The sequence below is a fragment of the Bacillus rossius genome, chromosome 16 (genome assembly GCF_032445375.1).
Source record: "Bacillus rossius redtenbacheri isolate Brsri chromosome 16, Brsri_v3, whole genome shotgun sequence".
In the NCBI taxonomy this organism is placed as follows: Eukaryota; Metazoa; Arthropoda; class Insecta; order Phasmatodea; family Bacillidae; genus Bacillus; species Bacillus rossius.
The window spans coordinates 40183745-40196488 of NC_086343.1; the positions used below are offsets into that span (position 1 = coordinate 40183745).

Sequence of the window (12744 nt, forward strand, 5' to 3'; positions counted from 1 at the left end):
CCGTAATAACACTGCAAAGCATGCCAATGCAACATATAACATGCAAATACAAGCTAGTACATCACAAAGAACAAAAATGCAAATAAAATCATGAAACTAATAAGTATTTTCCATCAAAACTTAACTCGAATAACATATATGTAAGTTTTTAAGTATTAAATTCAATGAAAGTAATTTATTTAGCATAAAGTTGGTTCACAATTTATGAGAAAAAAATTGGGAAAAGTTAACTTCTTTTTAATCTTGTATTAAGAAGGGAATATTACAATATTACCTTCAAAATTTGATCAATTATATAACATCATTTTTAATTAACAGATTTTTTAATATATGAAACCCATCACATCAAAATCTCCTGATTTAAAAATATTGGCCTGAAAATAAAACCATGAAATTTAGTCTCCACTTATTGTTGATGAAGTCCATATGTAATTGTACTGATTCATCGCACTATGTTTTGCAACAGAACTTTAATCAATTGCAGGTTTTTGTTTTTCTGGATGTAATACTTATTTGCGCTTGTCCCTGTGAATGCTTTTATGCCAGCGATAAAAGTTTCACGTTTAACTAAAGTGCAGTGTTTTCTTTGCCAATAGTCTGTTAACAATATTGGCAAATGGAAGTGTATAGTTCTGCAATAAAATATGAGTATGGAAAACCATAATTTCCCACCAAACGTTTTGAGAAAATACCTTCCCACTTTTTAAAACTAGACTACATGCCAGTTCAGTGCCTAGCAGGAATAAGCAAATCGGCATGAGAGACTTGCTTTAGCACTCCTGTGCTTTCAGATCACAAATAGGTAATGTAAGGTAACACATCCTAAATCAGAACTTTCATGCACAGAAGCTCACTTCACTTTAAAATAGGGCCCAGCAAAGGGTAAAGTATTAAAATGCTGGACTCACTTTTTAGAGGACTTAGGTTCAAATCCCAGCACGTACATTCTAGTTTTGGTTTCCCAAGGTTTTCCGAAATCACATCAGTCAAATGCTAGCATGTTTCCTTACACAGGATGTCCACACAGATGTAATATTTCCCTGACTTTTCCTAGATCAAAATTTCAAGTTTCCCTGACTTTTTTTAAATATAATTTACCTCTTTTGAAATATTCTGAAAGAAATAAAGAAAATCCAGCCTCACACCATCACTGTAGTGGGCCTGGTTCACTCCACTTTTCAAACACAGCCCAGCAATGCCATTCAATAGTGTGTGTGACTGTGCATTAAAACACCATGATAAAAAAAAAATTCTCTCACACAGACTGGGTTATGGCAGACTGGATCATGACATATTCCACTTCTAATTAAAATCACAGGTGAATTTACATGACTTCTTAATGATTTTAAGTAAAGTCTCTGACTTTCCCTGTTACAATAGGCCATGGCAAATCCTTCTTCGACTTCTAATACTTTATGAATTATGTTACGGATAAATGACCATTCATCTACCACAATTGTACCAGTAACTAAATTTATGTATTGTACCAGTAACTTAATTTATGTATTGTACCAGTAACTAAATTTATGTATTGTACCAGTAACTTAATTTATGTATTGTACCAGTAACTTAATTTATGTATTGTACCAGTAACTAAATTTATGTACATTTCAGGTAGTGCTGAAATAACGCGAGGACAGAAAGCGAGGGGAGAGCGAGCAGGTAGTTTAGGAGAGAAGGGAAGCGCACCTTGTGGTCAGCGAGCCCCAGCCAGGACGAGGCTCCCAGGAACGAGTGTCCGAGGTCCGGGTGCTGGCGCTCCTCGTCGTGGTCCAGGAACAGCAGTGCGACCACCGCGGCCGCGAACAAGGCCACGCCCCGCGTCCTCGCCGGGCTGCCGGACCCTGGAACCCCGTCAGCCCTGCTACCACCGCACCAGGGTAGTGCAGTGTGTGTGGACAGTAAACAAAACAGTTTATGAGTGCACGTGTAACTGCAAATGCTCATCATATTTATCGAATTCACAAGAGTAATTTTTAATAGTTAATTTGATTGGGCCCAAGGAGTGTTTTGTTGGGAATAAACTCAATAACACCGAGGTGCATTGACATTTATAATACATAGCATGATAATAATAGTAACAATAAATAATTTATAATAACCAGTAAGTAATTAGTACCAGTGCTCAAGCATTTCCTACACTTTTAAGACCTTCTTGCCAGTAACGTAAACAAGAGAGACCTAACCTTCAAGGAAGCAGGTCATAAAACCGTTGCTCCCACAGGGTACTGAACCCACCGTGCCCAATGAAGTAACATACTGTCTCCATGTCCGTGCCGCTGTCCCCTCCGCAGCCATGCAGCCTTCCAACTGCCACGGGAAGTCGAGCTTGCAAGCAGCAAATGGTAAAGGCAGTGGATTACATGACATAACCACGCACGTAGGCGTAACGCGAAGGGACCAGCAGGATTACGGTGAAGTCCCAACCATTAGGTAACCAACTCAGTGCTCGGAAACTTGAATCCTGCCGGGGTACTGGGATGGGACCCGTGACTATGTGAGCGTGATGCACTAGCGATCTATGACACTGAGAGACCAAATCAGCCGAATTTTGGATCGACACTCTTTTCCCAGCAGACATTTCATTATCATTCCTGCACCAATAATCAAATTTTAAATTTACGAATAGTTTATTACTCATGTTCAATTTTATTTTGATTACTAACACTTTGCAATAGTGAATAATTAATTGGATACAAACATTTGTCATCGCATACCTCGTGAGTTTGTCATATAACAATGTTCACTGTTGAGGTTAAGTAATTTTTGCGCAACAGTGGTGCAAAAAATTTCTGGAAGGAACATTTAAAACTTGAAAACAAACCATTATCTGAATTTCTTTCATCACACGTACCAGTAGTAGAAAAAATTAAATAACAACCATGTACTACAGAACCTGAACACTCCATTCAGTTGGCCATTAAAAGACATGAACAAGATATTTTCATGGCGATAGTTGCAACTGAGATAGTTGCAACTGCGATAGTTACAACTGATCTAACAACACACAACAGAGTAGCAGCTTACTTGCTGTAGGTATCTATGAATAACACACACATTACAATTCAAACAAAATAAACCGTTGTAAATAAAGGGTCTGGATTCCATAAATAAGAGAATATGTGTAGGTAATATTACTACACTAAAATACAGAAAACATGACTGCAGTTAAAAACCAAAACATGTTTTTGATGAAATGGATTATGGCTTGGGACAAGATTATACAGTAAATTGCAATACAACCGAAATAACACCATAAAGCATGCCAACACAACATATATCCCTGAAATGCAAGTAAATACACCAGTTAGCACTGAAATGTAACTAAAATCATGAAATCAGTAAGCAATCTGACAAATTTTAGCATTTAGACAAAAACATGTTATTTGAGCATCATAAATTCATTTCATGTAATTATTTAGCATGGCTTTTTTTTACCAAAGTGTATAAACTAAATGAATAAACTGATTAATAAGTTGCTTGATCTTGCATTTCTTATTAGTTACATATTTTACATTAATCACATTTGCTCATTTTTTAAACCCTCAAAAATATGTAGATTTATTTTTATTTTTCTGAATAGTTCTTTTCTAGACATGCTTACTTTAAATTGTTTTCTTGTAAAGGTACAATATGTGTTGGACAAAATGACACTATTTTTTTAAAAGAAGTATTAAAAAACATTTTAGTTTCATTTTTTTTTAAATAATACACTAATTTTATGAATAAAGACAATGTATATAAATAAAAATAATAACACCAAAATCACCTGTTTAAAAACCGAAATTGACCTAAAAATAAAACCATAAAATCTTGTCCATGGCGATTTGTGCTTTTCAAAAATTTTCTGTATTAATATGAAGAGTACTTGGTTCTGGAAATTTAGGCAAACAAAAACTGAAGTAAAAGGTTGGATAGGTTAGCTTATTAAAAACACTCTTGTTTCTTTTTCAAAATTTGAATATTTCAACTAACATTTTACATATAATTATTGTAGCTGACTTAGCCTAACCACATTTCACTTCAGAATTATTTGTCTAATTTCCTAAAAGCCACTACACTACATATTTACATTTTTATTTCCCTACATAGTTCTTACATGATGACAAAAATTTGTGGGATTCCAATCCAATATTCACATTTAAGGATAATTTGGTATTCGTATTCAAGAATAATTTGGTATTTGAACATATTGTTACGAACGTGAGCAATGCCGGGACATGTGCAGGTGCAGAGCTGGCTGCTGCCGCAACATGAGATGCACCGCGCGCGCCTGGAAGATAACAAGGATTGTCGCTTTCCTCCCTCCTTCCCACCACTCCCCGCGCGGCGCCCTGCCTTTGACACGTAACGGACACCGGACAGCTGCGGAGTTACGCGAGCCGCCGACACGTGTTTCAAGAGATTTCTGCCGTCGGTACGGCGCGGAATGACACAACTGGCCCCAGCCACGCTCGCGAGTTCTGGAAGGTGTCTGGGCCTATATATATATATGTGTCCGGGATGCCGGCCTGGAGTCAGTGGGGTTCAGTTCAGACAGAGAGAGTTCAGATGGGAGCCTTCCCGCCGCTGAGCTTCCAGGGCGATAGTGCCGCGGGTGCGTAAGAGTGGCGAAGTCCTTAAACGAAGGTTCCAGGGTGAAGAGTTCAGTTCCGGGCGATAGTGACGTGGGCACGGTGGAGTCCCGAGTGAAGTTCCGAGCGAGGCGTCGGGTGGATCCTCGGCGAAGGCAAGAGCGTCGGCAGCAGCGGAGTGCCGCGAAGTGATCCACGAGGGTAGCTGCGAGAGTTGCGGCCCCTCGAGGTGTGTGAATTGTAAGAAACGTGTGACTGGGGAAGCAACAACATTTTTAAGTGCAATTGATTATTTGCCATTTTAAAAGATTATTTGTAAGTGACATAAGTAGTGGCCACCAATAAAACTGTGTGATAAAAATCTATAAAGGGGCTATCCTTTACGAACCCCGCAGTAAATCGTAACAATATCTAATTTTAACTAAAAAAATTAATCATTCAGGCCTATTAATTTGACTTTTCCTAAATTATTTCTGCCCGACCGTGAAAAGAGAACAAGCCGGAGGCACAAACTCTTCATACCATCCAGATCCCACTGCTACGGTGGTTGAGTGGGCAAATCACTCGCCTGCAACCACAAATTTATTTAAAGAATTTTTTTTATAAACTCAAGGCAAATTAAGGTTTCAATACCAGCATGAATTGCGAGCATTAAATCATGTGGTTTACAGTATTGTATCAACAGTCTGTCTATAGCTTTTAAGGTAAAACTCTTCATTTTTGACGTGATAATATTTTATAAATCGATGAACGCCGGCTGCACGGACAAAAAAACATGACTCATTGTCACGTTTCGCCCGAGCCGAGCGTGCATGAACCGGCCAACCACCGAGCGAGAAAATCTTCTATAATATCAAACAGGTTAAGGCGGGCTTTTTAAAAGCAATTTAAAAAATTTGATTTATTTGTCCAATTTCGTCATTTCAAATTAACAATTTATTGATATTGATTATATTTCAGTTTATTTCTATAACTAATTGTTCGTGATTATATTTAAACAAATTATTTAAATTAAATTTGCAAAAACTGTAAATAATATTTGAAAATTAAAAAGTATGCAATTTTTCATCAATGTTTCCTTATGACGTTATCACGTAACATTATCGTCCGTAAACCGACTTTACAGACAACCCCCCTTTTTTTGTTTACCGTGTTTTATCGCACAATGGTCGCACGCGCTTAATCGTCGCAACCATATATTTTAGGCTGTCAAAATTGGGATAAAAAAACTTCTCGCGTAAACGTCGCATGATGTTTTTGGTCCCGCTAGTAGATGCCGAGCGCTTTGTGTAGGTATCTTTTCCGTATAAAACAATGTATTTTAAAGTACAAATCTAATATTTATTCGGTCATTACCACATACTTAATAAATTAACGGAAAAATACGAAGTTGTTTGACGTGTAAATTTTCTTATAAAGACTTTTTTAATGTTATTTCCTTTATCTGATTGTCTGTGTTGCCACGGCGTACCGCTTATAAAAATGTAGCCAGCGCATCATTCATGTTTGGTTATGTTGCTTCCCGTATAGAGCGTGCACACGTAGTCGAATATCGATATCTTGCCGATTGCATGCAGCGCGCGCTCTCTGTCGAGTGCCGAGTTAACTACATTTGATGGCCCGCATTCTTTCGTGGTAAATGTGTACTACGGCAATAGTTACACGTTAGTTCACGTCGCAGGTTCAAGTGGCCTGCTTTCACGTTACAGTTTGGGTTTTCTATTTGAAGTTGAAGACAAGTTTTTGTTTGTAGAATTATTAATATAAATTGGCGTGCTCTTGTATTCTCCACCTTTTTTTTAAATTTTAAATAACGTACTTTCCATGAACTGGTTTTTTTATGAACAACTTTACCTAACAAATTTTTTTTCCCGCATAATCGTCGCACCCCTATTTTTCAAACTTGATTTTAGAATAAGATGTGCGATGATTATGCGAGAAAACACGGTAACCCATGTAGATTTATCTGTATTTTAGAGGGTTTATGATAGTAAAAAGATGTCTCTCCTTATCTGTGGCTAAAAACACTGGAGGCCAGTAGCTGACGAGTTGGTGTGCAGATCAAAACTCTGGAGAGAGCTGCTCATCAGAACACACTCTGATGGCAAATGCCGAAACCGGAATATAGAAGTCGTACAGATGGGTCGGAAAACAGATGGGAGAAAGGTGGTGTCACGCCATGACGACAGCGGAAATGCTAATATTGATGAAAAGATAATCCAGGAAATGAAAGAAATTTGCACTCCACTACACGTTTGAAAGTAGCAAGTTGCGGCGAGCGGGGAGGGGAAGAAAATGCCAGTGTGTCTGGGAGCTGTGTTTTCACGGCAAAAAACCGGCGATACGCCATATCGCAACGCAAAACAGGACGTTTGAGACGGCGCTGCAAGGCACACAATGTGATAATTATGAGAAGTGCGGGCTCGCACAGTGTGACACGTGAGGCACGCTGGCGTGGGCTCACCGTGTCGTGACAGGCATTGCATGGACTGCTGTCTGTGGTGGCTGAGAAAGAGATTTAGAAATATGGAGAACTGGAGAAAATATAAATTAAAAAAATCATTTAGTATTAAAATTTTGTCAACCAATAAACATATATCCCCTTAGAACTAATACTTAATAAAAATTTTAACTCATAAAATTACAAATAATAATACTGGTGCCATGAAAATAACTAAAAGAGGCACAATTGTATGGTTTTATTTTTAGGCTGATTTTATTTTTAAACAGGATATTTCTGTGTAATAGTTTTTATTTTTTATGAATTCTGTTTCTTCATAAAATTAAAAATTACTGGGGAAAAAAATGAGACATAAGTTTATATTATACATATTTCGCCTAAACAGTGTCACTTTGACTGATACATGATGCACTTTACAATAAAATAATTTGTGATAAGCATGTCTGGGACAGCACTACTCGAAAAAACAAAAATAAATTGGCAAGTATTTGTGTGCTTGAAAAATGTACCGTCAGGATGTAAAAATGAATCACTAAAAATAGTTGCAAGATAAAAATAAAAGTAAAATTTATGTTTCTAATCTATTTAGTACATAGATTTTGGTACAAGCTTCATGCTGAATAAATTACATTTATTGAATCAATATATTAAAAAACTATTTATTTTTGTGATTTGTGTTAAGTTTTGATTAAAAATACTTATCATTAATTTCATGAATTTAGATGTACTACGGTGTAATGCCTCGTATTGACAATAGGCCTGAGCGAATATTAGTTATTTAATTCAAAGAAAATATCAAACTGAATGTTTAAAATACTCACAAAATTGAATTGAATTGCAAATACACTAGAGTCCCGTTATAGCGAGGTGTCACGGTTCCGGGTTTAATCGTCGCTATAACCGTGTCCTCGCTATAACCGAATTGGACAGATTTTGGCCCCCAAAAAATAAAAATTAACCGAAAATATCATACAAATTGTGTTTAAACCTGTATAATTGGAAAATAACAGGTTATATTAACGAAATCTTAATTTCTGTGAGCAGATATATGAATTCTCTTTAAAACGATACCTCACAAGTACGGATGTAATCACTGATTGCGTCAAAATAACCAGAATACCCTACCACGCCACGTAAGTACAGCATCTCAGTCCGCAATTGATTACTCGACTTGGCCCGCGGCCAACACAGCATTGTCCTGCTATCTATCGTTGACACGGGCTGTCTGCTGGTGGCCATGTTGGTTCAGGATGTAGCTAACAGGTGACGCTAGTGTAATGCGACGATTTAATTCCTTACAAAAAAGCAGGAGAGCGGCAACGCATGTACGCCTCAAACTAAATAGTCGCTGGAAAATTATACTTTTTTCATTTAAAGAAACCTGTAAACTTTTTTAGAAAATAAATTTGGGATTAAACTCAAACAAGCACCACCCCCTTCCCGGACAGATACCCCAACAACTGACCGAAACAAAAAGTTACAAGAAAACTGCCCTAGCGAATCAGAAATAAATACGGTAGTGCCTATTATTTGTCAGATAGTAAAATAAATAACGTGACGTGTTTGTAAATGTGTCACGATTGAAATAATTCCAAACAAGTTTATAAATATTTGTGTATTATTAACGTGATCAATTAGCAACAAGTATAAAGACGGCTCTGACTTTTTTGGCCTAACATAGTGTTACGATCGCGCTTGGCTGCAGTGCTTGGCGTCGCCGCGCTCGTTCGGCCTGTCTGCGCCCCCTTCCACCCGCATCATCTCCCTGGTATCTCGTGTCATACTATCTCGCGACATCCTGACCTTCGCAGCGCGCACCTGCCTCAGATCGAGTTACTTAAAAGAGGCCGCACTGCGGCATAAAAGGACTCAGACATGTTTATCGGCGCGTTTTGTGGGAACCCGATGCTTGTTGCGTTTATCGGCGTTCTTTGAGCAGCCGCAGCGTCCTTCGACAGGACTCACAACGCGTTTCTGGGCATTTCAACGGCGAAGGTCACGCGATATCTCGGAGACATGCCCGATTGTTCTGGACTGGAACCCAAGGGCTATATAAGGAGGTGGGGCAGACCTTCGAGTCAGTCTGAGTCGAGTCAGTTCGGAGTGTTCAGTCGGGAGTTCTCCCGCGGCGGAGTTTCTGGGCGATAGTGCCGCGGGTGCGGCAGAGTGGCGAGGTCCTTGGACGAAGGTTCCAGGGCAGGGAGTGAGTGAGTTCAGTGGAGTCGGGAGTTTTCCCGCGGCGTAGTGTGGCGACGGAGTCCCGCGGCGGAGACCCACGAGGGTTCTGCGGCGAGAGTTGCGCCAGAGGTGCGGCCCAGCGAGGTGTGTGGAACGAGTGACTGAGGAATAGACATTTCTTTAAGTGTAGTTAATTATTTGCCATCTTAGAAGATTAATTGTAAGTGACATAAGTAGTGGAAATAAATAAAACTGCGTGTGTAATAAAATCTTTAATTGGGCTATTCTTTATGAACCCGCGGTAAATCGTAACATTTTACAAATAACCAAAGCGCACTTCACGCGATCACGCCGTAAATTCCTCAAAAAGACCTCGTTATAGCAGTGTTCTCGCTATAACGGGATTATCCTGTTTTGTTCTTAGTGCAGCTGTATTACACATATTTTATAAAATACAAAATTGAAGTAAAAAAATAATTGTTTAACGTTTGCAATGTTTGAACTGATAAATGGTTACCTGATTGGGCCCTATATATAATATCATTCAATAAAAATTACAAAATAACCATGTATAGTATCAATATTGAGCAGTCATAAAAGCAAATGGAGTGTCATATTTTGATATTTTACGTGAAGCTTTGCATCAGAACGACGCTTCGAATTAAAAGAATAGTAAATTATCTGGTGAAGTCAAAAATTGAATACTAAAAGAGCTTCAATTGATTCGTTTGTTAAAGCTTCTCACAGGCATACTTTTCAATGTTATTTCAGTTTTATCACAAATCAACATATAATATTGTCCCTATGTATACCATATGATTTTATTATCAATGTTCATGCAAAGTTTCAAATATAAAATTGCTTTAAGGTTACTTAAACCCATTGAATATACACTTATTGGAAGGAAAAAAAAAAACATTTAACAAGGAATTGATGATACTTGGTTACATATAATACTATTATAATTACAATCTTACAATATACGAGTTTATTTGCAATCAAGAGCAAAAACATGAAGTTTTATAAAACAGTTAAGAGGGTTTATTATTAATTTATTAGGGATTTGCGGGCACCTGATATTTAATTAAGTTTACATAATTATAAACATTTCAATCTCAGTGTTAGAAATAATTGCCAGTAGTTACAGTTAGAAAAAAAGAGAACACACATTATTTTTAAACTTTAATATTGTTAGTAATTTCAACATAGTATGAAAAAATAGCAAATCTGTAGTCAAAATTTAAGTTTCTAGTTGGTTTGGACAAATAAACCTTTTAAATTATTCTGTGCTTAGTATTCGGAATCTGATTCGTATGTCGAATATTGCAAAGGGATTCGAATCGGATTCGAACCGAACTGAAAATCTGGAGAATTTAACTTTATGATTTTGAAATTGTCCAAATTTGTTTATTTCATCTCTTCCTGCAGAGAATGATTGTATCATTAATCAATTGTTTATTGTGTATGTATGTGTCTTATTGTTTATTTTGTCCTTTGCATTTTGTTTTTTGTTTGTATCTTTTATTGTGATATGGTTTTTTTGTTATTGTTTTCGTTTCTTTTTTTATATCCCCGTGCACACCCTGGTACCCTCTTTGTGAGGTGTTGGTGTGCATGTCACAACTGTAATAAATAAATAAAATCAACGATTCGCACATCCCTACAGTTCAGCGTGTTCTCTGACTGTAAAACGGATACCTTCTGTTTTGATTGTCACGTGGGACCAGTGACGTCAGTAGAGGTGCGCGCAGGCGGGTGGCTACGGCGCATGCGCAGTCTGGCGGAGGCCGGGCCACATTGTAGCGGCAAGTAGGAGAGAAGGTGTGGCGGAGCGACGGCGGAAGGACGTAGTGGTGTAGGGACGACATCGGGAGGTCACCGGCAGAATAGCGGTGCAGGGCTGACGAGTGATGGTCAAGGGTCGGCAGGGAATGGCTGTGACATGGCTCGTGCATACCAGGACTGACGTCGTGCAGCATACACCGGGTGACCCGGGAACCATACAGTTCCACAGGATGGCGGGTCATGTTGTCAGGGGAACAAGCATATAGGTATCCTGGTTGTTGACCCATCATTTTCTTGTTGCATATCTACATGAGGAGCTTCGTCCAGGACAGCACTAGAAGGAGAGATCTGCCGAGAACACACCGCCACAGCCGTGCCGCCGAAGAGGAACGTCCTAAACAGCAGCAACTCGGCTGCAACGAACTCATCGTCGCGGGCGCCCAAAAACAGCAATACATATTGAGGTGGGATCAACAAAATCGTCAGTAACAGTGGCGGACACTTAGGTCAGTTAGGGATTATTCTAGCACGAACTAAAAACTGTACAAGGCCCTGAACTATATGTGTTTGTCACCGTTCTTTGTAACCTATGGTTTATAAAATCTGAGGGGCAAAATAAATTATTGTTATTTTGTAAAACGCGTTAGTTCTTTGTATTATAGGGCATAACTGTTGTGGTAACGTGCGTGCGCGTCAGGTACCGGAGAAGAGCGCGGCGAGGCCGGCCAGCACGGCAGAGTCGTGGTGCTGGGAGAGCAGCGCGGCGCGGAAGGGCCCGCACAGCCGCACGCCGAGCAGCAGCAGCAGCGAACGCGCGGCCCCCAGCACGGCCAGCTGCAGCAGGCCCACGCTCTGCGCGCGGCTCAGTCGCCCGGCCGCGCGCCACGGCTTGTGCACGCACACCATCGCCGCCCCGGCCCTGCGAGCAGCGACCACCAGCAGTGTCCCTGACCGCCCATTCACAACTGTACATAACAGTCAACTATTGGCAAACTACTTCAAATATCACAATGTAATGAAATAAATCAATTTCAATCAATCAATCAATCAATAAATATGTAACAAACCAGATTACAGCCTTCCTCATACAATCCAGTAATAATCATTTGTTAAAATGTTTTTGTCAAATTTCAGGTTAGATGTAAAAATTTTTTCCTTTCGAAGTTATTGTGAACGTAATTCTCCGGGTTTATTTAAAAATTCATAAATTTATTTTCTAGTATAAAATTTTTGCTGCCCTCTTTGTGTGGGAAGGCATGCTGACGTGATTTTCCTTCGTTTTTTCCACAACCGAGGCTTTGTTTCACACGCTAGGTGTGTGAGTCACGGTCACGGGAGTGCGAGAACGATACAAAATCGCTGCGTCGTGGCAACAGAAGTAAGCATTTCGTGGAAGCCTCTGTTACCATGCACCGTGATTGGCTGAAAATTACGTCAGCGAGCGCAGGACACTGCCTGCACGAAGGGAAGGAAGGCTGTAAGGTCAGTCATTGTCCGAGCACCGGGTCGAGCGGTCGTTGATCGGCCGGCGGGCCGAGCAGGCCGTGGTCGGGCGATGGTGCAGTGTTTTATTTATTTTTTAAGTACATTTAATTTTTATGTATTCTGTTGTTCCGAATATAGTGTGATTTTTACATAAATAAATAAAACTGGTAATACATTGAACATTGTTTATAAATTTCTTCTTTCTTGGTGACCTGCAACCTGTATATTCCACTCATCACCTAATTGAGCTAGCCGGAGGTG

At 39.3% G+C, this 12744-nt stretch overlaps 1 protein-coding gene across 1 annotated transcript in view; it reads right to left on the reverse strand.

Annotated features, from left to right (window-relative positions):
- Positions 1-1599: 1599 nt before the first annotated feature.
- LOC134539895 (proton-coupled zinc antiporter SLC30A5-like) overlaps positions 1600-12744 on the reverse strand; it is a 31024-nt gene continuing 19879 nt past the window's right edge. The window contains exons 3-4 of the mRNA XM_063382243.1: positions 11700-11917; positions 1600-1844 (exon numbers count right to left, since the gene is read on the reverse strand). Of these exons, the coding sequence (XP_063238313.1) occupies positions 1600-1844; positions 11700-11917 (463 nt within the window). The remainder of the gene's footprint in view (positions 1845-11699; positions 11918-12744) is intronic.